Below are 26,049 nucleotides of genomic sequence, written 5' to 3'. Positions count from 1 at the left end.
TTAAATTGTATGTATTTCTAAAGATAAGTTGATGTACCTAACGAAACGTCAAATAACTAGTTTGTGTATTCTCATGAGGTTATTCGTAACGATTTCATTAGTGTTAGATGCTTTACATCATGAACTAGTGGTGGTGGTTTGAAACTGGGCTTGTGTAATTGTGCATCCTTTCACTTCTCTCTCTTCATTCCTCTCATGTTAGAACTTGAATGTCTGTCTCTTCAAACACAGCCTGGTCCAAAGAGTTCTTTCATAAGACTGATTTTCCTTTCAGCGAATGTCATATGAGCGCAGCCTTTCGCTTCAGTGGAACTGTCCTTCTGCCTTGTTTTGGTAACTTCACCAAAAGATGGTTCGTATAGCCCAGAGGAATTTTCCACTCTCGATTCAGCTGTCTCACTGCACTCCTGTCCTGCAGGTCTATGGTTGCAAAGACTGCCTTTTTTGGATTTGGTACCTGGTGTAGGAAGCCCATAGTGCAAATTCTCAGTGGCTTCTGAGAAGATGTATTTTTTTTTCAGCCTAGGGGGTGTTTTGTTTCTCGGACTTGGAGTTATGCATTTACTCCTTGCCTTCTCACTGTTATTTAGCTGTTCGTCTGGCCTTTTTTCTTCTTCTTTATATTCTTCCATTGCATCTTTCCCTTGATTGTTCTCCTTTACACTGTCGCTTACAGGAGTTTGTTCAGTTTTCATCAGTTTTCTTAGCTCCTGTTTAAGCAAATCTTTCTCTTTTTCGTCTTCTTTCACATATTCCAAACAAGCATATTCTTCCATCAGTAGTCTGCTCTCCCTTAAATACTCTAAAATGAAATATTGTAGGTTTTAGGAATGTTTTTAAATCGCCTAGGAACATAACGAGTCATAAAGCATTAATAAGAGCAAGTTTTACTTCCTTATTTCATTGGTTAAGTAGTTACTATAGTAGTAGTATTCCAGTCTGGAGGATTATGATAATACTATGTACTAATAAATATGACAGGATGGGGCAAGATTTAAACAAAATCATTGTGCCATTGAATCCCGGTAAACATTTTTACCTTTTTCATTATGTTTAATTTTATTAAATGAATTAGCATGCAAATATAATCAGTAATGACTAAATATAGGGCCAGAAAAGTCATGTACAATGCAACAGAGAAACCACGTGAGATCTAATTGTTAATTGTCTTGCTTTTAAATGGAACTTAGAGATATGTAGGATTTTCTCTCCCTTAATTGACAACACAGTTGCTTGCTGCATGGAGCAGAATACGCTGCCACTCTCTAACCTATAAATGAGATGGCTTTGCTTATTAGTAGAAAAAGGTGTATGTATACTGAATGCCTACAGTAAAGACATTTGTCTGCTGCAGGGGTCAAATTATAGTTGGTTCTGTGCTTCGGAGAGACTCGGAGTACCTCCAAAATGAGAGAGAGTCCAAGCCTAAAGGAGAAAGCTGCCATTAAAATAGCTAAATAATACTTCAATAAATAAGCCTAATATCAGCAGTGGAAGGAAGCCAGACGAGAGTCTGGCAAACAGTAGGGAGGGAGACTGGCAGGCAGATTCAGAAGACCTGTGTTTTCTGTCAGTTTTAAAAGGGGATTTCAAAGACAAACAGTGACTTCAGTTATCTGGTGGGGACTGGAAAGGCTGTAGGAAGAAAAGGCGGAGTACAAAACACAGGAGTTAATGCATTCCAGATCACTAGCTCTGTTACTGATCTAGTGAGTGACCTCAGCAACCTGTTTCACCTCTGTAAATGCCTGACCTGCAGGTCACGCAATGTCTGCTACTATTTGTGAAGTATTTGGCATGATGGCCCTCAGATCTGGGTTCTTTCTACAAGCCTCACCATAACAAAAATAACATGAATATTGTTAGAAAGAAAAACTCAGATAAAGGAATAGAGGCATTGGTTTCTTCTGTTCTATAGAGTCTCTTTAAAAGAAAGGTGTTTATGGATGAGTCCCTTGCATATAGCTGTTACATGAGAACACAGTCAATGGCAAAGATTTAAGTAAAATCTATTCACAGTGCTTATTGTCATGAGGAGATATTCCCAGCCCTCAAAGTCCCTTTCCTTTCTCAGCAATAGATCTTGAGCCGGAAACCTATGTTGACATCAGCTCGGATGAAGATTCACAACCAACAATTGGAGATCAGCATTTGATCAGTGTGGAATTACCAAACTATTAACTGATGTATAATTTCAGTGCTCAAGCACGGGCTTTTTACCAAGGTGAGCAGGGAATCCCCTTAGAAGTACCAAAGTCTGAAGGTGCCTTACACTCGGAGCTGCTCTGCTGTCAGCGCAGCACGGCCAGCAGCTGGGTTGCAGTGACACTCAATATATCATTTAGTTGAACTAGTTCCTGTCAGTCAGGTGCCAGCTAACGGCTCTCAGACCCATCTAAATTACCAGTGCCATCAGTTCAATCAACTTTTGAAAACATCAAATCGGTTTTGGAGAAAAATGTTAAAAATATACCTCTATGTGTTCTCTTAGAAGTTTCTGGCTTTGGTATTTTCTTGGTTGATTGCTTTTCTGTTCTACCTTGGACATCTTTGTATTCTTCATTTGCTTTAGCTTTTTGATTTTCATCTTCTGAAGACTTTTTCTCCTATAATTGGCAATTAAAGGTAAAAATAACGAGGGAACACTTGTTCAGTCGCTTTTAAAAGTACACAGTCAGTGCAATACTTATAAAAGGTTAGTAAATTATATTATTATTATATTCTTACTTTGTATCACAACATTTGTCCTACATATTTTCTATAATATTGTTATATTCACACAAAATCCACATCCTAGAAAGCTGATGGATCAGGCTATTCAGGCATATTACTGAAACTTAAGGAAAAACATACAGCTTAGTTGAGAGTTTAAACAAGGGATTGGATCCAGATCTTTCATACCTTTGTTAGCTGAATCGCACTTTTTTCTGTTTCCTGCATTTGGTACTGTGACAGCAGCAGTGATCTAAAACTCTGTTTATCTACTTGTACTGATCTGCTTATACTAAGACCTATTGAAAAATGACAAACGTTAGTGATACAGTAGTTTCTAGAATTACATTGTTGCTATAAACAAAAGACATCTCTGATGGTTAATAATACCGGTAGATGGCCTAAGATTTAATTATTTTTTTTCCCCTGCATGTCTTGATGCCCTTTAATAAAAAAAATAATATTTTGTTCTGCTTGATCTATAAATGCTGAAACTGGAATACAAACATAACTACCATAACTTCAGAGCATTTTTATCTCTACATCATTATGTCATAAATATACTTAAGTTTTAGATCTACAAAATCCTGTTCAGGTAGAACATGCAAAGTCAGACAAATGTGTCTACACCCTAGAGCCCACATGGGCTTAATTTGTGTGGTTAATTTAAGAGGTCTGGTGTGAGGCCTCAGCTTTCAGGTTCCTAAATGCGGATATTACAGAGTATAATAAACATGCTCACTTTTATGCCTTCTTTCTTGGTTACTCATCTTTCTCACAGTTAAGCACTTCTGTAAGGCTTTAAGGAACCACACTCTCCAGAGGAAACGCTTAACACTGAAATATTTATGGTCTTTGAAAAGCAATTCCAAGGGAGGGATTGAACGAGACATTTAAAAAATAGTTGAATGGAGATAGGATGGAGAAGGTGAGTATATCTTTCTTTTATTCTGTTTTCAGAATAATTTTGACATGAGTATGGTGGCTGAGAAAGCTGGTAGCCCTGCAGCAAAAACTTGATCTTGCCTACATCACCATTCTGCCTTATTCCCAGTTTTAATCTCCGAAATCAGAGGAAGACTCTCCATAAAAATGGTGATTTTCAAATGTCTGCAGTTTGGTGGTAAAAAGGATGTTGATAACCAGTGTGAGGATTCCTCTTGAAGGAACGGCTCTGATGATGTGGAGGGAATTAGATTTCCCTTTCAAAAGGCAGGTATTTAATTCCAGCAGCATTTTCAGCAGCCACCAGCCGAGAGCCGTTCGGTTCCTCACGTCCAGGCCTAGGGGGAGCTGTACCTCTAGAGGAGCTGGTGAGACCTTCCCACAGCTCAGTAAACTTTGCTCTCATGGGGAGCCTACAAAATCAATGGCTTAATTCAATAAATCAATTGTATTTAGCTACATAGAGCTTTCTGATAACCTAAGCGAGCCTGCCCTCAGCTATTTATCATCAGCAGGGTTAAAAATGCAGCCCCGCGCTTCTTTTTTTTTCTTTCCTGCTGGGTTAACATTTTTGTAAACGCAGAATAGAAAATAACTACCTGACAAAGTAGCTCTGTTATAGGAAAATTCAAGTCAGTAGTGAAAAGGAAAAAAAGGTTGCCAGTAATTCCAACTCTAGATTTCTAAATCATCTGTTTCCATTAACTGGCAGAGAATAAAACCTCTATCGGCCAAAAATACCAAAAGATCCGGCAACTTACTTTGGAACATTTTAAATAACAAAATATCAAGTCCCTCTCCAACTAAGCTTTATCTTGCTTAAAGGAAAGAAAATCTTAAATAGTAAGCAGGGATTTAAGTACTGCAATTTAAGTAACAACATTGTACAAGTACATATGTGAGTAAAATTTTAAAAAACCCATAGCTGGTTATGTGATGTAACTAAAACTAGAATTCAGAGCTTCATAAATTCAGACATGTCTGACTTGGAATGAGAAGCAGGAATTTGTGTTTCTGAATTTTACAACTTGAATTACCAACTTTTTTCCTGTACTTCATTTGTAGTTAAGGCAGAGTAATGGATTTGCAAAGGCAATGAAGAGGAAAGAAATAAGCAACTGACTACAATAAGTCTTTGTACTGATACCATAATCTGAAGAATTCTTTGGGCATGTGCAATATTTCCAGCAGATATGTTTGCTACCATGTAAATTTTGGTTTTTGCTCATCTGTACCCACGTGAAGTAGAAAGTTCCAATTCCTCCTTCAGTTTAGGAGCAGGAATATCTGACTAGTATTTTAAAGAGATGCTTAACCCAGGAGTGTCAATCTTCAGACCATTATCCAAAATTAAGGGTGTAACTTCACACAGAAAGCTCTCCTTTAGGATATTGACAGAATATTTATGATCCTGACTACGAGGCAAAATATTACTTTCAATGTGGGGAAAGTATTTGAAATCTGTTTATTAGTTTCTGTATAAAACACATTTATTAGTAAATTCTAGATACCACATCTAAAGAATATGACAATCAGAAATTTATAAGTGCTTCAATAAAACTATCTTCTTCAACATTTTTGTCTCTGATGAATACAGTGAGCACATGGGCAACATAACCAGTCTTGGCTTGGATGCTTTGTGATTGTTTTTAGCTGTCAAGTTCAAAGGGTGGGATCCACTTGTCTGAACCCAGGCGCCTCACGCTATTTGAGATGCCCTCGAGTATTCAAGGTATCCACATAAGTCTGGCCAATATTACATAGGACCGATGGAATATGTCCTAGAAGGACACACCCGTGTCCTTCTGGAACAACAACCACAGGGCCAAGCAGAATGTGCTAGGACATCTCAAATGGCACTGGATGCCTATAATTAGGCAGTTGAATCTCACAAAAGGTACCTGCTCTTTGAATGTTTGACAGACAAGATCGCATATAACAGGTATTTCTCTCCAACACCTCTCTGAGCATCCATGTGAAAGAAATACTTTATTAAAGAGCTCTTTCTTCCTTGAGAGAATTAATTTTATATTGTTCTTTTCTATCATTCTACTATATTATCCTAAATCTGTGGATGGAATTAATTGAGAGGATATACAATAACTGGGTTATTACCATCTCTGGTTGCCCATTTAAATCTACTTATGCTAAAAACCAAAGGGCTACTTCTAAGGATAAACCTTCTCTTCACTCAGATAAGCTGACAGTATGATCATCAGACTGGCCTTTAAACTTCCTGAACCTCGTCTCTGAAAACTCCTCCTCTCCTTTCACCCCAACAAACTGCAAGTTGCAGGAGCTTCAGTGACAGACATCGAAGTATCTCTGCTATTTTTCAGTTGGAGGGTCTAAGGATTTTAAATATGAGAAAACAGTTTCTAAAGACCCAATTACATTCATTATTTTCACTCATATAAAAGCACTTTGAAAGTCCCTACTAAAACTAGGAACTTGCTACAGGAGGGTTGTTTGTGAGATGCTTTGAGTTGGTGAGCCATGTTGTTGGAATTCTACGTCTCGGGTGACCCCTTCTCCAGGCCAAGTCAAAGGCAACAGCCTGAAGAGAAATTAATCTTCAAAAGCTTTGTGGACCGATAGCTTCACCATGTTAAAAAACAAATAGGCAAACAGCTTGATGCAAATAGACACATAAAATAGCAGCACTACTTCAACATCACTGGTAGTACACTAAAACTATGCATGCAAAATGCTATCCATGATGAAAACGGGGTAAAACATTAAAACCAGGTCATGTATTTGTATTCATAAAATAAATTAGCAAAAAAACAAGCACTTCTCATTAAATTACACGTGGCAGAATATTTTTAGTCCATATAGAAGTACTATATCGGCTTTTATTTTGGAATACACGTCCCAGTTATAAAACAATGTAAGTTTCACATAACTGAAAAAAAAAGGAAAATGAATATACACATACTTTTTTCATGAGGTACTGAATCACTTTTGTCTTTTAGGATTTTAAACATCCGATTTGCATAGATATTTTTTACATGAAGTTGCCGATCCTTTTCCTAAAAAGAAATAAACACTATTAAACCTTTAATATGCATTAGGAATTACTTTTTACCAACTTAATTTTCCCATATTGGGAGAAAACTGTCAGTGATTTGCTTTGTGCCAGGCCATGTGGTGACTTTGTTATTTACATACATAGAAATCTGTTATTTTCTTTCATGAGCCAAATCAAAATTATCTGTTTTTAAGGCTAAGAACACACCTGTAAACCCACATCATCTTTTTCGTAACACAGTGTTCCGAAGATGAAGTCTTCTCTAATGATTTTTTTGCATCTGTTGCTCTGAGTTATTTTTTTTTTTTCAGACTAGGTAATTTTGGGCTTTATTTCCTTTTTTATTTTTCTTAAATTTATTTACTCAGTGCCCTTGGTTACAATACGCTAATTTTTGTTTTACAATCTATTGCTTGGGAGATGACATAAACTTCAGAGGCACGCTTTTAAAATGTATTTAGCAAGAGTCCTCTTTCCTCTCTAAAATCTGTCTTAGTAAGAGAAAAGAGATTTCAGTAACACCCTCACCGTATCAGTTTTTAGTGTGAGAAATAGGAGCTGCATTTACTTTGGAGATACAGGTTGTCCTGAAAGTGTGTCTGAACACCTTGAACGGTCCAAATAAGGCAAGTACCCAAAATGATGAATGTGGAAGAATAAACTCTGTTCTGGCACAAAAATAAGGTTAATAAGCATGTCTGGTCTTCTTTGTGGTAAAACAATAGAAAGTTTTGTGAATCTAAATATAACATTAAGAGAAATGAACACATAGAAAACTGTGCAGAAAACACGTGAAATACAACTATTTTCGAGAAGTGCTAAGGTGAGAACTGTGCTTTAGAATAATTTGCATTTTGGAACAGTTTTACATTAGTGTTCCCGGGGCTACAATTATTCCTGCTTCCCAGATCTGCACATACAGGAGGAGATGAGACTCTGGCAGGGAAATAGCACAGCAAATGGTTTTTGGGGACCTTGATACAGGGCCCAGGAAGAGCATGGTACTCTTTCCCTTTCCCAACAGCTCACTGTTGCTGCCAAGTATCAGGAGGAAGGTCTCTGCAGCAGACAGACAGGTAAGAGGGACAATGCCCCTGTACAGAAATGCAAATCTCCATGGATCCTCAGGAGCTGCCTGTTCTGCCCTTCACAACTTCTGGGAAAACTACCCATCACAACATCTTTCACAGATACTTAATTCCATTTAGAAAGAGAAAGCTTCCTAGAGGGATCAACAAATCGATCAGTCACTTTATACAGAAATAAAAAATTAAGTGTGTTACAAACACAGCTTAACTTGTTAAAAAGCCACAAGGGTTTCCATGTTTCCTGGAATATGTACTGCTTTTCTCGTTTACAACTCAGAGGACATACCATTTGTGTTGGCTTTTTTTCTATTTAGTGTCACTTTTAGGCTTTTCTGCATGTTTGGTTTCAGGGTTTCCATGTTTCCTGGAATATGTACTGGTTTTCTCGTTTACAACTCATAGGACATACCATTTGTGTTGGCTTTGTTTCTATTTAGTGTACTTTTAGCATTTTCTTCATGTTTGGTTTACAAGCAGTACAGTAAGTGTTGAACTGAACATATTTGTCCCAAAAATATTTGTCTAAAAACAAAGCTGGAATTTAAACCAACTGTTGAAACATTTACATGAGTCTTTTTGTTAAACTCTACTTTTGCACATTGTAATACCGGTCTCATTTTGATTTGAAAGTGTTTCTGTAAGTGACCTCATTTAAATTTAGTAGATGAATATACTGACCTACATGTATCAAAAAGGTAACAAGTTGGGGTGCATTGTTTGTTCAAATTATGATGCATTAAACTCCATTTCACTTAGCTATTGAACTACTTTGAACTTCTGACAAATAGACCCTACAATAATTTCATCATTTGATATTTTGACTTTTTTTGGTAGACTATAGACTCAACTAGGAAACAGAAATTCCATTACTAACTAATATAATAAAGGCAAAGGGAATATTAAATATTTCAATTTTCTTGTAGGAACAGAAACCTGTTTAAAATCTTGAATACCTTAATTTTTTGGTGAAGAGAGTTAATTTCCATTTGCAAGTTCTTTGTAATTATCCCAGCTTCCACAGCTTTTTTGTTCTCACTTGCCAGCTGACGTCTAAAGATGCTATTGTTCAACTTCAGTTGCTTTTCTAGGCTCTTAAAAAAATTACATATTTTACCATATGGATGGACTCAGTATGACTGCTGAAATATTTTAGTTCTTACCAGATTTAAGAAATAAGCATGCTAATATAATGAAAAGTTAGCGTATAATAATTATATTCTATTGTAACCAATGCATGAAATGATGATGAAGTATCTGAAAAATTACTTTGAAAATTAGAAATAAATGGTTTAAAACCTAATTTTACTAAACAAAAAATATATATATTTGGCATTCAAACATAAAAAATAAGGCTGTACATTACCTTTCTGATGGATTCATGAATACAGTCATCTTTGAGAAATGTTAAGACAATATTTTTGTTCAAATTGAGATCTGTTAACTGCAGCAGCAGAAGGGGCTTAGTGTAAATGAAAATGAGGTAAATTATTGAGTACTTTATCACCAGAACCCAGTGCCTTGCACTGAAATTGTAGTTACTAAAGTTACAAGGTGGACACCCAAACCTGTATGCTTTTTATAGCTTCTCAATAGGACTTCTCTAAACAGAAAGTTTTCAAAAAAGAGTTCAAATTCAGCTGTTTATATTTTCATTTTCTTTCCTGTAATAAATTCACTTCAGAACTAGCTGTTCAGATGGTGAAATGCCTCTAAGATTACCTGGCTCTTTATTTAATTTTATGCATAATATACCTCATAGAAAATAAAAATTAATTCCCGGAGGACAATGGAAATTTTACTCTTCCAGTTTTGTATTAAAAACTGTATTCCTGTCCTTTTGTGAAAGGTTCCATAAGAGTAAAGAAGTATGAGATATTAAAAGGAAGTGAATTACCTCCTCTTAAACTCCCACCAGGCTTTTACTACAATTGCATAATAAACCAAGGGTAGAACCAACCCTAAAATCTAGGACACCTGACTACAGCTGACTACGGCGAGCAATTAGTGAATAGGAGATGTAGGTATGTCCATTATGTCCACCAGCACCAGGTCAAAATAACAGTGCTAGTTCCAGATAAGCCAGCTTTGGTTGTTCAAGGAAGTAGATCAGCAACAGCCTGGTGGTCTCCATGTACTTGTGTGCTTCGATATGGTAAATCAAGGTCCGTGCTATCGCAGCTGGGCAGCTCAAGCCAGCCTGGGTACTCCGTGCTGCTGGCAGGGAGCAGCACAGACACTCTCCTGAAGATTGCTCTCCAGCTACAATGCTACGCACTGACCGAACAGAGTTAAGGCATGTGACTAAATTCCTAGAATATTTCTATTGCCAAACTTAATCTACTCATACATGTCTGTCCGATTTTAAAATGCTGGAAGGGGGTACTCCTGCCATTTGTAATACCTTACACTCAGGACAGCACTGGATTAAAAAGAATGTTCAATTTTACAGGACTGTATCAGAATCATTAATGCGACAAAAAGCAGCTAAATCCTCCACTATTCCTGCACAGAAACCTCTCCTATTATTGTTCCACAAACACAATGATACACACGTATTACCTGTATTCTCGTATCATTCACTTCCAATTTTTCTGTAAGGACTGCCAATTTGTGACCAAGATCCTCTCTCTCTGCAAGAGCTTTGTCTTCTGAAAGCATAAGCAAGGTCTGCAAAGCATCTTTAGCTTTCATCAACTCTGCTTCAACTTTTCTGAGCTTCCTGGATGTATTTCTCTCATCCTCCTGAGACATCCTCAGGAGTTCCCTTAAGGCTCTCACCTCATTATAATGACTTGCTAAAAGACCTGTCAAGTTACTTTCTGAACTTTCGTATCTACCTATTGCTTTTGAGTGTCGATACTGAAGCTGTTTCAAAAGGTGGTTTTCTAAGGTTGATGCTTCTAGTTGGTGTTGCAAATAGATGATTTCATTCTTCAGCTCTTTAATTTTGTGAAGTCTTGCTGATGATATTCGCTGAGCCACTGCATTTTTTTTCTGGGAAATCATACCACTCTGCAGGCTTAAAAATGAAGAATTCTGATGTGGTATCTTCTCAGCTGGCAATTCTTTCTCCTCCTGCATTCAGACCAAAGTAAACTGGCGTTGATATACAGCAATGATTTGAGACAGCAAAATCACTCTATGTCTTTACTGCTCATATAAGCTCATATACTGCCCACTCAAGCTACTTAACTGTGGTGTATTTGACAAAGTGCCCAAGATCTATACTAAGACCCAACATTCAAGTATTTCATAGATAAATCCATTGAAGATTGTATATCTCTGTGTACGCATTTATGTGGCTGCGCTGGGCCACAGCTAACTAGGTCTGTAGGAGGTCAAATTCCTTCCTTTCATTCTCTGAGGCCATTTTCATTTGAAACAGCCAACATGCTCTCTTTCCATTAACAAGGGTGGTATCTTCTGAGGCAAACAGCAGTAATACTCTGGGAATAACATAGTAAAGTATGTTTAAGGTAACACATTACTCCAATATCAATGGAAATAAATTTTCTCACAGTAAATCACGCGGTTCACTAATGTAGGCATGATCTGGGGACTGATGAACCAAAACCAACCCATCTAGAAGGATTCCCAAGAGGGAGGACCTACTCCTTGAATAGGGATGTGACAGAAAACAACATAGTAATCTACACGTCTGCAAGAACTCCAAACCCAAGCTGATCAAAATAGCACTTGGTTACATTTCTCTGCAGCTAGGATTTCTAACCAGCTTTCTAGAATTTTCAAGTCAGCCTTGAATTGAATTACATTTTTAAACCTTACATGCTTATTAGTATAGAACAGTTATGCAGTTGTGTACACTGTTTCTGTACAGCAATTGAAAAAAAATATATGGGCTAGCTTTCTAAGTGTATTACTGCCATTGCCTTTCTTTATGGCCAGCATTCTGAATGGATTAGTCTCATTTTCCTTTCCTGAAACATAATTAGAATTTGAAAATAGTCAAGACTATAGATCTGAGTGTGTTTCCCTTTGCAGGCATATATTCAATTTCACTATAGGTCTCAAGACATTTCAGGCAGTATTTCGCTAGAAGTTTATTACAACAATTTATAGATCACATAACGTTTTATGGATAAAATAGGCAAGGTCCTAAACTAAAAAACACCAGAGGAAAAGGCCAGGTCTTTTCAAGCACTTCTGTTGAATCCAATAGGTGTTCTGCACACAAACTTTTTACAGAAGCAGGCCCCAACCAGAACACCCTGTTGCAGATGGCAGCCCATGTGGCTGGTGTGCAAGGCAGCGAGTCAGAGGAAAGGAGGAAGGGGATCAGTTACACAATTCTGTCTGTCCTTTGCTCTTACTCCTGAAATACCTGATCCATTCCACTCTTTCCGGATACAAACTGCATGGTCTTTGTCCTGATGGCCCTGCTGATAGAGGACAGAAAGTGGGGAGAGGCTGGTAGGACCTCACTCATAGAAAGCCACATGGGGAGAATAGCTATTGAATTCAGTGTGATAGCAAAAGGAAAGGAAAGAAAGAATCTAAGTTTAGGAATCAAAAGTAGAGACTGTGATTTGGGCAGAGCAGTTACTTGTTTTTACATCCTTATTAAGTGGATTAAGAAGGATTATCATGAAGGTTCAAGTAAACAGAAGAAATGCTAGCAGTCAGTTAAGGTCAGACACGTTCAGGTACTTTTGGGTGAGCAAAATTAATAGATGGCTGTGAAAAAAAACTCACCAGAGGTAAAAACCAAAGCAAATGTATGGTATGCAACCATCACACCTGCGTGTTCTCTGTAATAGGATTCCACTGCAGAAGGACTACAATATGACCACAGATGTTGTCACATAGATTTGCAAAATGAGAACAACCATGACATTACTATTTTAGTTTGCCAGACTGGAATGAGAGGATGTGGGAAAAATGGAAAAATATCTTCATGCAAAAGCTGAAAAATTTATTGTAAAATCTATATAAGTCTATACAGTGTGAAATTGTAGGTTATAATAATGTTCCTGGGAAAGCGAGCATTTCAAGTAGCCATGAACAAGCAAAAATAACTGCTTAAACTACCCAATGCAGCTAGTAGCCAATAATGATTCTTCTGCTAAATAGATTTTTAAAATGTGGTTATTCTTTCTGGTCTGCTAGTTTCATGCCAGTATGACTTCTTGACAGCAGCATATAACTTACATAATAGAAGAGCTAATCAGTGGTTCCTCTCTCTTTTTTTGGTTGATTTTCATCTTGTAGATTTGGTAGATCTAGGTGAAATTTTGAAGCTCAGCAGGAAAAGGGTCATTGGTTTTACACATTTTTTTGACGTGGCATAGTGGGATTTAAGAAAATATGGGTCTAGATACAAATATATGTACACGTTAAAAGATTCTTCAATGTTATTATTTATGTAAAGGGAATATATTTGTGCTACATGATAATTCCATTGAAGCACAAACTTAAAGCTGGACATAACATGGCTTTTTTGTCAAAACTGACACTTTTGTGCAGACATACAACTTTTGAGTAAATTTCCTCAGGAAAGGCTTTTTCAGACTCACTGTGTGATGCACAGTCAAAACCAGAAATGGCAGTATATGTGAGAGAGTGTTTTTCAAGTACTCAGATTAAAACTGAGGAATAAGGGTTGTAAAGGCGCTCCCACATCTCAAGTGATTATTCTGACTCTTGGATCACTGAGTATTGTGGGATACTGAATTTGAATTTCACTGAATTTTTAGAGTTGGAAGGGACCATAGAGATCATCTAGTCCAACTCCCCTGCTGAAGCAGGATTGCCTAGAGCTTGTCAGAGCATGTTACTCAGGACTGCATCCAGGTGGGTCTTGAAAATCTCCAAAGAAGGGGACTCCACAACCTCCCTGGGCAGCCTGTTCCAGGGCTCTGTCACCCTCACTGTGAAGAAGTTTTTCCTCATATTTGAGTGGAACCTCTTATGTTCCAACTTGTGTCCGTTGCCCCTCGTCCTCTTACTGGGAACCACTGAAAAGAGTCTGGCTCCCTCCTGCTTCAACCCACCCTTGAGATACTTGTAGGCGTTGATAAGGTCTCCCCTCAGCCTTCTCTTCTCCAGACTAAAGAGTCCCACCTCTCTCAGTCTTTCTTCTTAAGGGAGATGCTCCAATCCTTGAATCATCTTTGTTGCCCTTTGCTGGACTCTCTCCAGTAGTTCCCTGTCTCTCTTGAACTGGGGAGCCCAGAACTGGACACAATATTCCAGTTGTGGCCTCACCAGTGCAGAGCAGAGGGGTAGAATGACTTCCCTTGACTTGCTGGCCACACTCTTCCCTACGCAGCCCAGGATTCCGTTGGCCTTCCTGGCCACAAGAGCACACTGCTTGCTCAAAATACCACAAAAGAGAATCTCTATCTCTCTTCTCTCTCCTTCCTAGTGTTTGAAACATGATTTATTGTTTTTCTTCACTGAAAAACTGTTTCCTCTGTCTTCCTAATTAGTGAAAAAATGCCAAAGAAAGGGAACAGCTATATTTCTCAGGAGAGCCTCATTTTACTATTACTAGAAAACAAAGTACCTTTTCTATCATCTTGGGGGAAGATACACTGTCCTTTTTTCTTTTCCTTTTTTCTTTTTTTCCTTTTCCTGTGTTTTCTTCTTTTCAGATCCTGTTATTTCTAAATGTTGGCTGGTTCTAGCTGCTTCAGAGCAAGTCACTGACAAAGCCCTCAGAACAGTAAGAGTGAGAATTTTCACTTCTGTAATTCTCTACTGCATCGCCTACAATCATTACCTCTGCTACAGCTGCTGCTTCCAATACTTCTGTGCTTCGGGGAATCTTTAGTATCCCTGGTTTTTGTGCCACGTTCTGACTCACTAAAATATGAAGGAAACAATCCTCTGAGTTCACTCCTGTTTTATGGTAGAGGATTTAAAAGCTGACCTCCAAAACCTATCAAGGATGAGAATGTCATTGAGCTGTTTACAGTTAACATAAACATTACGAAACAGTGTTCAACTATATTAAACGATGCCAAGAAATACTGAGTTACCTTTAAAAAAAACATTCATTAATCTTTAACCCTTTCAAATAATTCTGTGGTTTGTAGCAAGTCAGTAAGTTTTTTTCCAGAATTAACTGCAATATTAAATATCCTAGTTTTTATCTCAGAATTTACTATGATACTGGCATGTATTTTCTAAAGATTTACAATGTACTACCATTTAAATGTAAACAGATACCACAGTTTGTTTCCTGTAATGTACACAATTTCTCCATGATTAATGTAATTTAAAAGAAGTGTAATTGTATTTATGCTTAATACCTACAAAGTGCTTTACAATACTAAAAAAATAATTCTTCAAGTCTCTAGAAACTGGCCATTTCTATGTAGTTTTTGTAGTATTTTTAGCTTTCCATTCATGTCATAAAAATATCATTTAGCCATATTTTTCAATAATTAGATCATAAATCAGATCACCAAATTAACTTATGCATTAATATAGGAAAAAAAAATCTTAGCTCTCCTACTGACATTATAGGTAGAGGACATAGCAGCACCTAAAGCTGCACAACAGAGTATCTTATTTAGAAAGTGAAATAAAGGTTTTCTTAAACTTGTGGGACGTTGCTTATTTTATTTTCTTTCAAATCAGAATTGTATGTAAAACAAAAAATCTTACTAAATAAAACCTCACAATGTAATAAAAGTGCCTCTGCCCAATTTGAGAAGAAACATTAGGGAAAACATCAATGTTTTTCTAATGAAAACAATTTCTTCACAGCCAAACTGTACTTAATATATTTGTTTGCTTTCAAAAGCACTGCAAAACATTTATCTCTATCTCTACACACTCATATAGCACTGTTGTGAAAGATGTAGTTCTCTGATGAGATGATGATTTTTTTGATCAGGTTCTAAGTAACATTGCTGCTTGCTCTGGAATTGTCTTCTCTTAATAGTCCAGTTTTTGAACAAAATGAGCTTTCCTAATTGTTTGGCTTTCTAAAAAACATGCATTTAGCATACAATACAGAATGCTGACTAATTTTTTATGTCTTTGTGAATGTCTCTCACACCTCAATTTTTTTTTCCCTACTGAGGCTTCTGGAGAGTAGAAGAACGGATCACCTGATACTGCTGGTACCATTATTTAAACACTGCAGTTCCGGTAAAAATTATTTCTTGGGATATGGTTCAATCTGTTTAATTTTCTTAATATCAAATGAAGACTACAGTTTTATAGATGCAGAATTCTACCCAGTAGTAGTAGAATAAGTTGTATATTTGGGGGGCGTTAAAATGATATTTTAGTTCAGATGGATTTTTAACAGGTAGTGTTCACTAAAAAAAAAAAATAATAAAAGAGAAGATATTTAGAACTTTTAGAATTTTTGTTTTGGTTTTTTTTTTGCTTTGTGGTGGCATTTTATTTTAAATAAAATTAAATTTCTTGAAGGGAGAGGGGAATCACATAACTTCCAAAGAAAATTAAACAGTGTAATTTAGGCTTTCACAAAACGTTCTAGGTTGAATCATCTTCAACCCCTTACATGAACACCTCTTCCTTGTGGAAGACTAAGGATTCCCCAGGGTCCTACTAAATCTGAGCCAGTGCAATAACCCCTGAGACAAGAACTTGTATTTTCAGATGAGTATTAGGCAAATGCCAGCTTGGTACATACATTTGTATTTCTGTTTAAATTTGATTTGGTACTGTCTATACTTTCTGGCCAAATTGTCTTTAAATGAAATTAGCTTAAATTAAACTCGAAACTACAGCTTTAATTTGTTTTGACAAGAAGTGTGGGCTGAACCTCACCATCTAGCTTCAAAAGCAGATGTTGAGAAATAAATAAAATGGAAAAGGAGAAGACAGAAAACCAAAAGGTGAATGACAAGAAACGGAGAAGTGAAATGAAAGATATTACCATAGCAATGAAGGAAAAAAAACATTAGCTGAAGGGGGACTGGAATGGACAAACACTAGGAGAATAAAAGTTGAAGGAAGAGATGCAGAACAAAAATAATTAGGGCCAAATCTATCTGTCAAAGATCAAAATGCCACTTCAAGCATCCAGAAACTGCAAAACTGTCACGGGAAAGAACTAAATGTAGTCTGTGTGCAAAAATAGAGTAAGTAGATGAAGGGGAAAATGCTGTCTGACTTTCCAGACCAGCATGGTGCAGCAGTCCCTTGGCTTCATGGCCGAGCCCTGAGCCCCAGGAGAACCAAACAGGGTGCCAGGGCCACCAGCTCACACAGGACAGGCGAGGGCATATCCAGGGCCCTCAGATCTGCCTCTGAGCTCCTCCAAGGGCCCCAAACAGCTTCCACAAAAGCCAGAGCTCCTCCACCACCCTCACGAGTGCAGGGCTCCCCAGAGTGCTGGTGGGGTCCAACTGCCACCCTGCTGTCCCCCATCACCTCAGAGGCCTTGAAGCCCTGCAACCCCCTTTATACCCTGGCAGGCCCACCGACGCCATCACAGTCAACTCCCGCCCCGACCTCAGCACCTCAACACCCAGCCCCAGGCCCTGGCAGCCACCTCGAGGCCCTGGCACTCAGCCCCATGCCCTGCCAACCTGGCCTGATGCCGCCCTGCTCTGCTCTCCCTGCCCAAAGTGGGAGAGCAGCCCCTCGCCACGGGGCGCTCCCGGGCAGGGGATCCCACCTTCCCCTCTGCCCTCTCAAGAAATCTTCTCCATCCCTGCCCACCCTGGCCTGCCCCGGCTCCTCCCGGCCTCCTGGGCGTCACCCCCGCCACCGCCGCCATTACCGGCCTCCTCGGCCGACAGGCGCGTCGCCGTCGCCATGGGGACGGGCAGCGGCCGCGGGGCACCCTGGGAGTTGTAGTCCAGCCAGGCCCGCGGCCTGCCCCGCCCGCCCCGCCGCCGCCTTCGCCCCCTTCCCTCGCCCCGCACCCCGCAGGGATGGCTTCCAATAGATTGCCAGCCCCGTATTCCTGTACCCCACCGGGGTCTCAACGGGAATTTGGCAATGCGGTGTGCGGGCACAGGGTCCCTCGGCGCCATCAGCTGTAGGTCACGGGACCTCATGGTGGCCATGGAGGTACCTGGCATCATGTCCTGTGGTGTGGTGTGGTGTCGTGTCACGCGGTGTGGCATGTTGCGCGCCGTGAGAGCGCACAGGCCAAACCCAACAGGCTCCAAACACAGGGTTTGGGTTTGTACAAGACAGTTTTAGGCTGAAAAAAGTTGGGGGGGGGGGCGTGGAATGCCATAAGAGTGAAAGCAGCTGGAGCAGTATTTTTCTTCAAGGCTGGAGATGATGGGAATCATAGAATCATTCAGGTTGGAAGACACCCTTGGGATCATCGAGTCCAACCATCTACCCTACTCTACATAGTCCTCACCTACACCATATCCCTCAGTACCGCATCTAAACGTCCCTTAAACACATCCAGGGATGGTGACTCAACCACCTCCCTGGGCAGCCTATTCCAATGCCCGACCACTCTTTCTGTGAAAAATTCCTTCCTAATGTTCAATCTAAACCTACCCTGTTGGAGCTTGAAGCCGTTCCCTCTTGTTCTGTCTTAATTACCTGTGAGAAGAGACCAGCACCAACCTCTCTACAGTGTCCTTTCAAGTAGTTGTAGAGAGTGATGAGGTCTCCCCTCAGCCTCCTCTTCCTCATACTAAACAGTCCCAGCTCCTTCAGCCACTCTTCATATGATTTGTCTTCCAGGCCCTTCACTAATTTCGTTGCCCTCCTCTGCACTTGTTCCAGCACCTCGATATTGTGTCCCAAAGTCCTCACCTGCCAAGCCTCAGGTGAGAAGAGGCTTTGGGGTGCCTCCTGGTTTTTGCCTGCGTGGTATTTTGCCTGGAAATAGACCAGAAGAGAGCTTTAATTGGCAATTTTGTCCTAGTCCTGACCATGGATGTTTGATGGTACAAATATTTACTACTTTGGGTATTAATTCTTACTATTGCTATACTTGCAAGGGTTATCAGTATGCTTTGAAGCCAATGGCCACTGCATCCTTTGTTTGTACTTCTTCAGAGCACTAGTGACCAAATAAATTAATTTGGAACTGGTATGTTCCAAATGGCCAGTCATTTCCCTTGAATTTACTAGACTAGACTTATGCACAAAGTCTCCTGAGAAACAAGCTCGTGTAATAACCTCTGGCAATAATTTATATTTTTGCATTAAGGTGGGGCTTTTTTTATTTGTTTGTTTGTTTTACAGGGAAATACTCTGAATACCTGATTCTAACAGGCTTTTCTTTTAGCTGCACCTCCAATTGCCTCTCAAAAGATGAAAGAAATGACAGATGGTGAGCCCCAGTAAACAGTACAAACTATCCGTACTGTTATTTTTAGTTTTCAGTGAGGTTTTCTCAGGATTCCTGTTCCGTACATGGAATACTGCACTTCCAGCTTAACATAATGGTTTGCACAGACAAAAAACCTACTTTCAAGAGCATCTTTACTGTTGTGTGTTCTGTCCTACCTAATAAATCCTGGAAAGAAAGTATTACATTCCATTTTAAGTATTTTCAGGACTGCACACTGCTATATTCAATCTTAACATTTGAAATGTGTGTAAGCACTTTCTAAAAACAAGGCCAGTTTCACTTTTCATGTAGGGTCAGCTTTACTGAGCTCAGTGGCATGTTGCTCACTTACAGCAGAAACAAACTTGGCCCTTAAAATTTGAAAGTATTCTGTTACCGTTTAACATTCTTAAAATACCTTTCATGCTCAGAGACCTCTTTAAGCAAATACGCACAGGCAGCCACTGAATTGTGACCATCTCTGGGGCAGAAAGCAGCAACCAGGTAGAAAAAGAGCATCCTGGATAACACAGGAGAATGGGGTGTTTTTTACCAAGTATTCTGGACCTCCTCTTGACACCTTGTGCCCTGGAAATTTTCACTGGCAATGCAAAAAGGAGAAAATACAACAATAAGTTCTGGATACATAGAATCAGCCACAGATCTCCCTCCTCAGTATTAGGAAGGGTAGTGACACACATTTATTTCAGAGAAGTCCCTGAGCCCTGCAGTGTGGATGATGGTCTGAATTCTTTAAAGCTGAGAGTGTTTGTAACTGAGGCTTGTTTCAATACGATCTCTGCTATAATTACTTCTGCCTCTATGCTCCCCTAGTGCCCCCCTTCCTCCTTCCCCTTTTACAGTGTAAAATTTGCAGCTACAACTCTGAAGCCTCCTTGTTGTGGTCAGGGAGAGGGCGCAAACCCCTTTATGCAGGAGGTAGCTGTGACAGTGCCCATGCGACATTAAAAATTACCCGACAGCTTTGTGATCGCCCCCAGCACTAAGTCGCCTGCTCCCTGTCCCTTCTCCCTTCTCCCTTCTCCCTTGTCCCTTCCCCCTCTCCCAAATATTTCTCCAGCCCTGTCTCATTGGTGCACTACTCTCCTTTGCCTTTTTTGGACTGCCACCCTGTCAATCTAATGCAATAAGGCCAGGGGCAGGTGCAAACCCCTTGCTATGGCTCCTCTTACTAACCAATCCTCTACTAGCCCCTTGTCCCAAAATACCTAAGAGCCAATGGCGTGGGAAAACCCGGGACTCCGGGGAGAGGGAGAGGCCAAAGCTGCTGGATTGCTGCGAGGGGGGTGCATCCATTAAGGACCCAGGGTTAGCCCCAGAGCTGCCGAACTCTTCGATTCCTCTTAGGACTGTGGCAACTTGTGGATAGCAGGCGTGCTCTGCTGATTTCGTTTTCATCACTGTCAACATGGTGATCAAAGTCTTTGTAGCCACATCTTCGGGGTCTACAGCGGTAGGTGTCTCATTTAACCTCTTCCTCTTTCTGCTGGCATCAGGTTGGTAAATCAGCCTAGAAGATCCCAGGAGAAACCTCAATTTACACGGAGAACAAAACACGGGGTTTCTTCTAGTCTGCATTGCACACCTTATTCTTGAAAGCTACTCAAGATGTAGAGAATTCCTATTAACGCAGGCTTGCTTGCATGCAAGATTTTACTGCAGATATAACATTTACATATAAATTATCTGTCATTTAATAGATTTACTTCTGTTTGAAAAAGTATATGCAATATATATTCACTGAAGAGGGAAAAAGTGGATATTGTATTTGCACAAAAGCTAAGGTAGATTGTTTACAGTAGAAATGAATGTATTTTAGAAGAAACTTTAGGACACTGCTCCTGAAAAAGGGGAACACTGTCTAAGAAAGAGCTTACAACCAAAGTAAGCTGAATTAAGTTATGGAGAAAAGAATTCTTCCTCACCTCCCTCCCTTTCCCTAGATTTTTTCATTGGGTTTTTTTGTTTTGTTGTTGTTTTCCTTGGGTTTTGGGAGGGTTTGTTGTTTTTAGTTGTTGTTGTTTTTGTTATTGTTGTTTGGGTTGGTTTTTTGTTTGCTTGGTTGGTTTCTTTGAGTGTGTGTGTGTCTCTTGAAATGCTATACTGATGATTTTTAGCATTGAGATCTCCGGCTGTAGCTGTCAGCATAGTGTTATCAGCTGAAAGGAAGAGCATGTGAATAGTAGGGAGCTTGGAAGTCCGTAGGAGGTGGGAACTGGGAAAGGACTGTTTCCTTTTATATCCAGTTCCCAGATCAGCTCAGATTGCAGCTTTCCTTTGGCAGTCACTCACTCCCAGTGACATGGCTAAACAAACTGGCTGGTGCTTGCACATAGCTGTAACTACATCTCTGTTTCTCTGACACCAGTTCCATGTCTTTAAGAAGCTTCCAGAGCTGAGAAGCTCCAAAAAACACCCCCTGTTCATGGGGCCATCACCTCTAGAAAACGAACAGGTCATTCACTAAAATTCAAATTGGAATATGGCTGAGGAAGTTTGCAGTTCTCTCAGCTTGTCATGGCAGCCTATTGCTAAGCCTGACACCCTAAATTTGCTATTGACATTTTAGCATTCCTTTTTTTATAAGAAACCTCATATGCAAGGGAAAAAAAAAAAAAAAGAAGAGGGAGTTGGAAACTGCGGGTTTGGTAATTTGTAATCGAGCAGTTACTGCTCAAGTAGCTTTATAAATTGGCATACACTGTGCGTTGGCAGTCTGTTTGGCCCTGTTTGGCCTCATTTGGTTGACCAAAGAAGAGTTGTCCCTACCTCCTTTGCCAGTCATCCATTTTCTGGGGAAAGCTGTGGCCGTGATGGAAATCCCAGTGCAGACATTCAGTGTGTGCGTGTTGGGGCCATCATCATCCTCTGTGCCTCAGACATGAACTGCTCCCACTCCCACGATGGGATTGGGGCTGTAGTTCAGCAAGTATGAGTGCCTTGGTTAAATACTGACATTCAGAGATCACTTACGCAATTAAAACAAGGCGTATCGTATATTTAGCACTAGCTGAACCGAGACCTTGCCTCTGCTGTACACATTCCTTGTCTCTCCTCCCAGCCAGCAGCAGAAACCTCTTTCCTCTTGGACTGCAGCGAAGGGATGTGTGTGCTACAGTGAACACTGGGCAACACGCGAGATTTATCCAGCCTTTTTGAGGTGTTGAGCATTGCTGCTGGGGTCTATTACTGCTAAGAAAGACAGCTAATGATAGTGAACTCTCGTAGGTTTTAAGCTTGTTAATGCCAATCTCCACTATGTTAGCAGCCCGCAGAAGCTGTTAGTGAGATCCCAGAAGGAAGGGTATGGCATCTTTACACTGCCTCTGTATTTCTTCCAATCTGGTGTGTTGGGTGTAGGTATAGCTGTAGCAATCTCAGAAGGCAGCATCCGTTTAGATTAGCGATACAGAATTACAATGCCAAGTAAACACAATGTTCAGCTGGAGTATTTTTCCACATCTACTGATTAAGATGGACGGAAGGTATCCTTTCAATGAACCTTTAATGAGTTTTGGTATATATAAAATAGAACTCACTCATGCAAGGAGCCAGCAGAAACCCCAATATATCACTCAAATCCTATTAAAACCAAATTTTGTATCAGCCTTGTACAGATTTTCCAGAGAAAAATGAATTTAATCCCTGGAGAGCTTAAATTGGAAGCCTAAATTGTCCCAGTAGCACTGGTGCTCTCTTCAGTGTGGCTGATCTCCATCAAATGTGATTTTGTTCATTTTGAATTTCAAAATAAGAGGGGCCCAGCCTCCGCCGGCATAAATCAACAAAGGATCATTGGCAAAGAATGAAAAACATTTCTATTCTATGTACTGCACTGTCATACTACAAACTGGATTTCGTGTTAATAAATACTTTTTAAAAGCGAATGCTGTGAACCCAGTAACATTCTGGTGCTCTGGATCGGGTGCTTGAATGATATAATTCACTTTAGAGCAAATCTGCAGTCTGCATTTTTCCCCTCAATGATTCAGAAATTTATTTTAAATAACTTTGGCTTTATTATCTTTCTGCTCCAAACTTAGCCGATATTGAACTATTCATTAAGGAAAGCAGAAGTGGAGATGCTTATTTATGGCTCTTAAAAGTACTAAATGCTTGGCTTGAAGCAAGCAGTAAAAAAATAAAATAATTTTTTTACCAGCCACAGAAGTATTTAGAAGTGGGTAATATCCTGCAAGGTTGTAAGGTACCACGATTCACAGGAAAAAGGGGGTTAGTGTCTTACACAGAGAAAGTCTTCCAAAGTCTTACTCCTGCTTATGGTTGGGGCACCTGTAAAATCCTTTTATTCCCAGAATTTTTGGTGACATTTTATGAACTTGCCCGCCTTCAAATAGTAGGTCTCAAAAAGACTGAGGAAAACGTAGACTATTTGAGTTATGTCCTCTAAAATACAGGGCAGCGAGTTTGTCATCTGTGGCTGTGAATGTAGCCATGTATAAATCTAAGCTCAAATTTCAAACTAATTTCCAGTCAAATCAGAGGTTAGAGTGTGATAAATAAGAATAATTATCAGGAATAAGTTGCTTATGTGGTGTTAGAACCAGAAGCTGCTGCAACTCTGCCTACCAACATGAATTTTCCTCTTGCTGTAAGTTGTTGACTGTGTACTGTTTGCTGCTGCCACAGGCAGCTGGATTGTGAGGATATAGATGGTAATCTTTAATTTTGCATCAGGCGAAACTAATATCTGTAGTTCTTACAATCTAGCTGGATAATATTTATTTAAAACGCTTTTTTCTAATTTTAAGGGACTAGCAGTTAGAGATGGTGGAATTTAAGCTTTGTTGAAAAGGAAAATGACATTGATGAAATAATATCCTGCTCACCACCACTTTCCAGGGAATCTATGCCCAAGTAATCTGAATTCTTCCCATGCCATCGGATAGAAGTGAGGGCACAAACAAGCTCCTGCAATCTCACCCATACTGGGAAACCTTTGCATGTCCTCTGTGTTGCTACGTCCTGGAAGATTTGCCTCTCTGGGTGCCGTTTGCTGGAGAGATTCTTTTGGTTGCCCAGCTGCCTAGTGTCAGCCACAGCAGAAGCTGCTTTATGGTTTCATACTTGGCATGTGTCTTTTGCTCTGCCTAAACCCCAGTAAATGTAAGCCTTAAGACATAAGTACATGTTGGCGTAGTTTACTGTTGTTACCATAATGAGAAACACCCTGCCTTTTCCTTATGCAGGCATAATTTCATGTAACTTTTTGTTTTTCTTCAGCAGTCATTTTTCACACAACCCTCTCCTAATTTTTGCTTTCAGTCCTTTCAGTCCTGGTGCTGTTTGAGCCTCCCGTGTGTTATGAACCTCAAGCTGAAGATAAATTGTTTATCCAGATTTAATTCTAAAAGTTGTAGCTACAGCCATAAGCAAGGGAGCACAGAATCTATAGCTCAGTTTCCATTATATCTCCTCAGAAGCACTGTCTGTCTGGGGCACTAGCTATTCCAGGACTCATATCTACATCAGTGCCTGTGTCCAAAGAGACAAGCTGACGCTGAGATTGCAGCTGACAGCACTTGAGCACACTGGCTTTCAGAGCATGGGGTCAAAGTCTGAGTACTGGCTCATGCAGATTTTATTAACCATTTGTATAAACATTATCCTGCCACTTCCTCCAATGAAGTGTTCCTCAAGCAATCCTTTCTGCTGCCTGAATGTGTTCTGCAAATAACTGTGCAGCTAAATAGCCATTAAGAAATTGACCTCTGTTTAAAAAGTAAAAATAAGAATATAAATAAGCACCTTTGAGATCTGTCAACTGCATGGCTGTTGAACACTTAGTGTTTCCGTTCAAAGTGATGTACTTTTTTAAGCTCACCAGAAACCTCTGTTGTTGCCATAAAAATGTAGAGCATTTTATGTTAGTTATTTTTTGAAAGCATAGCTGTATAGATAGATACTTCCTTATTTAAGCAAGAAAAAGAAATTTTATCCTTAATCATGAAAATTCCTTCTTCTAGTATAATAGGCTATCATTCTACTTCAGCTTTTCAGGTTTATTAGATTACAGAAATACATAATCCATGAATTATTTCTCATCTCATTGTCTGTCTCAGACCGATTTACAGTAACTTGGTCTGACTTTGAATTCAGTTGTTAAGATGTCCGATGCCTTTAAAAATTACCTTGATACATCATTCTAGCTACCATCTATATAGGACAATAACTTGCTGCATGGAACAGTGTCACTGGGAGAAGACAGTCATGTCTGGAAGATGATTGTGCTAGATAGTAATTTAGCTGTCTGTGAGCAAAGAGCAGCTTGAGAGAATGTGTACAGATCAGTCCAAATAGTGCTTGCTTTGAATGCTGCAGTACTTGGAGGGCTGAAGTTTGGTCTTGCAGCTCTTAGACAAGTTATATATATATACAAAATTGGGAAGTTCTTTAAATGTTCCTTAGGAGTAGCATTCCTTTAGCAGAGAAGTACAGTGAGTACAGGAGTACATCTTCAAAGTAAAGGGGTAGGTTACAAGCTTGATGCCTGCATCTTAGGTCTACACAGAACTAGCATCAAAGGGAATTAGGGACATAATTGAATTTTAGGTGGCACAGAAGCTGTGTATAACATGCTTTATTTATATGTAATACGTTCCTCATGGTCCAACTGGAACATGATTCTGTAATGCGGGAAATATTCAAGCACAGGAGTTAAGCTGTACTGGATTTTCATTGAGCTTTCACTCATGTTTAATTATGCCTAGCATTAAAGAACAGAGACAGAGAGAAACATGTGGCTCATGGAAAGCTAAATGTCGTGTGTAATGAGTAGGAAAAAGGAGACTGTTACATACTGAGGAGAATATGTACATTCTTGGACCTGTACTGACTTTAGGCAGGATTAGTTTAGGTATCTGTACACTGTACTCGCAGATCTGGGAAGAGAATAGGAGGCTTCCTGCCAAGTCTTGTTTCTTAGATGGAGGTATCACTGCTTCCAGGGAGGAAAGGAAAAAGCCGGGGGGGGG

At 39.6% G+C, this 26,049-nt stretch overlaps 2 protein-coding genes across 2 annotated transcripts in view; one reads left to right on the top strand and one right to left on the bottom strand.

Annotated features, from left to right (window-relative positions):
* LCA5L (Leber congenital amaurosis 5-like) lies at positions 1-14,417 on the bottom strand. The gene is made up of 7 exons (XM_014938180.1): positions 14,303-14,417; positions 10,336-10,851; positions 8,730-8,867; positions 6,596-6,689; positions 2,902-3,011; positions 2,474-2,606; positions 1-802 (listed from the first exon to the last, which is right to left on the bottom strand). Exons 1-7 carry the CDS (start codon positions 14,312-14,314, stop codon positions 222-224), a joined length of 1,584 nt encoding a protein of 527 aa, XP_014793666.1. The 5' UTR covers positions 14,315-14,417; the 3' UTR covers positions 1-221.
* Positions 14,418-20,290: 5,873 nt separating this feature from the next.
* Positions 20,291-26,049, top strand: part of SH3BGR (SH3 domain binding glutamate-rich protein) — a 28,877-nt gene continuing 23,118 nt past the window's right edge. Inside the window, exon 1 of the mRNA XM_014938181.1 lies at positions 20,291-20,507. Coding sequence (XP_014793667.1) covers positions 20,463-20,507 — 45 coding nt within the window. The 5' untranslated portion in view covers positions 20,291-20,462. The remainder of the gene's footprint in view (positions 20,508-26,049) is intronic.

The sequence above is a fragment of the Calidris pugnax genome, unplaced genomic scaffold (genome assembly GCF_001431845.1).
Source record: "Calidris pugnax isolate Ruff unplaced genomic scaffold, ASM143184v1 scaffold25, whole genome shotgun sequence".
Lineage (NCBI taxonomy): Eukaryota > Metazoa > Chordata > Aves > Charadriiformes > Scolopacidae > Calidris > Calidris pugnax.
The sequence above is the reverse complement of the archived record's forward strand: the minus strand, read 5'-3'. Positions and strand labels throughout refer to the sequence as shown.

Excerpts from the sequence above, each read along its gene's own strand:
- LCA5L (XM_014938180.1), bottom strand. Across the intron at positions 8,868-10,335 it reads TGAATGATACGAGAATACAG|AGCCTAGAAAAGCAACTGAA; the intron begins GTAATACGTGTG and ends AATTTTTTTAAG. Across the intron at positions 2,607-2,901 it reads GTGCGATTCAGCTAACAAAG|GAGAAAAAGTCTTCAGAAGA; the intron begins GTATGAAAGATC and ends TGCCAATTATAG.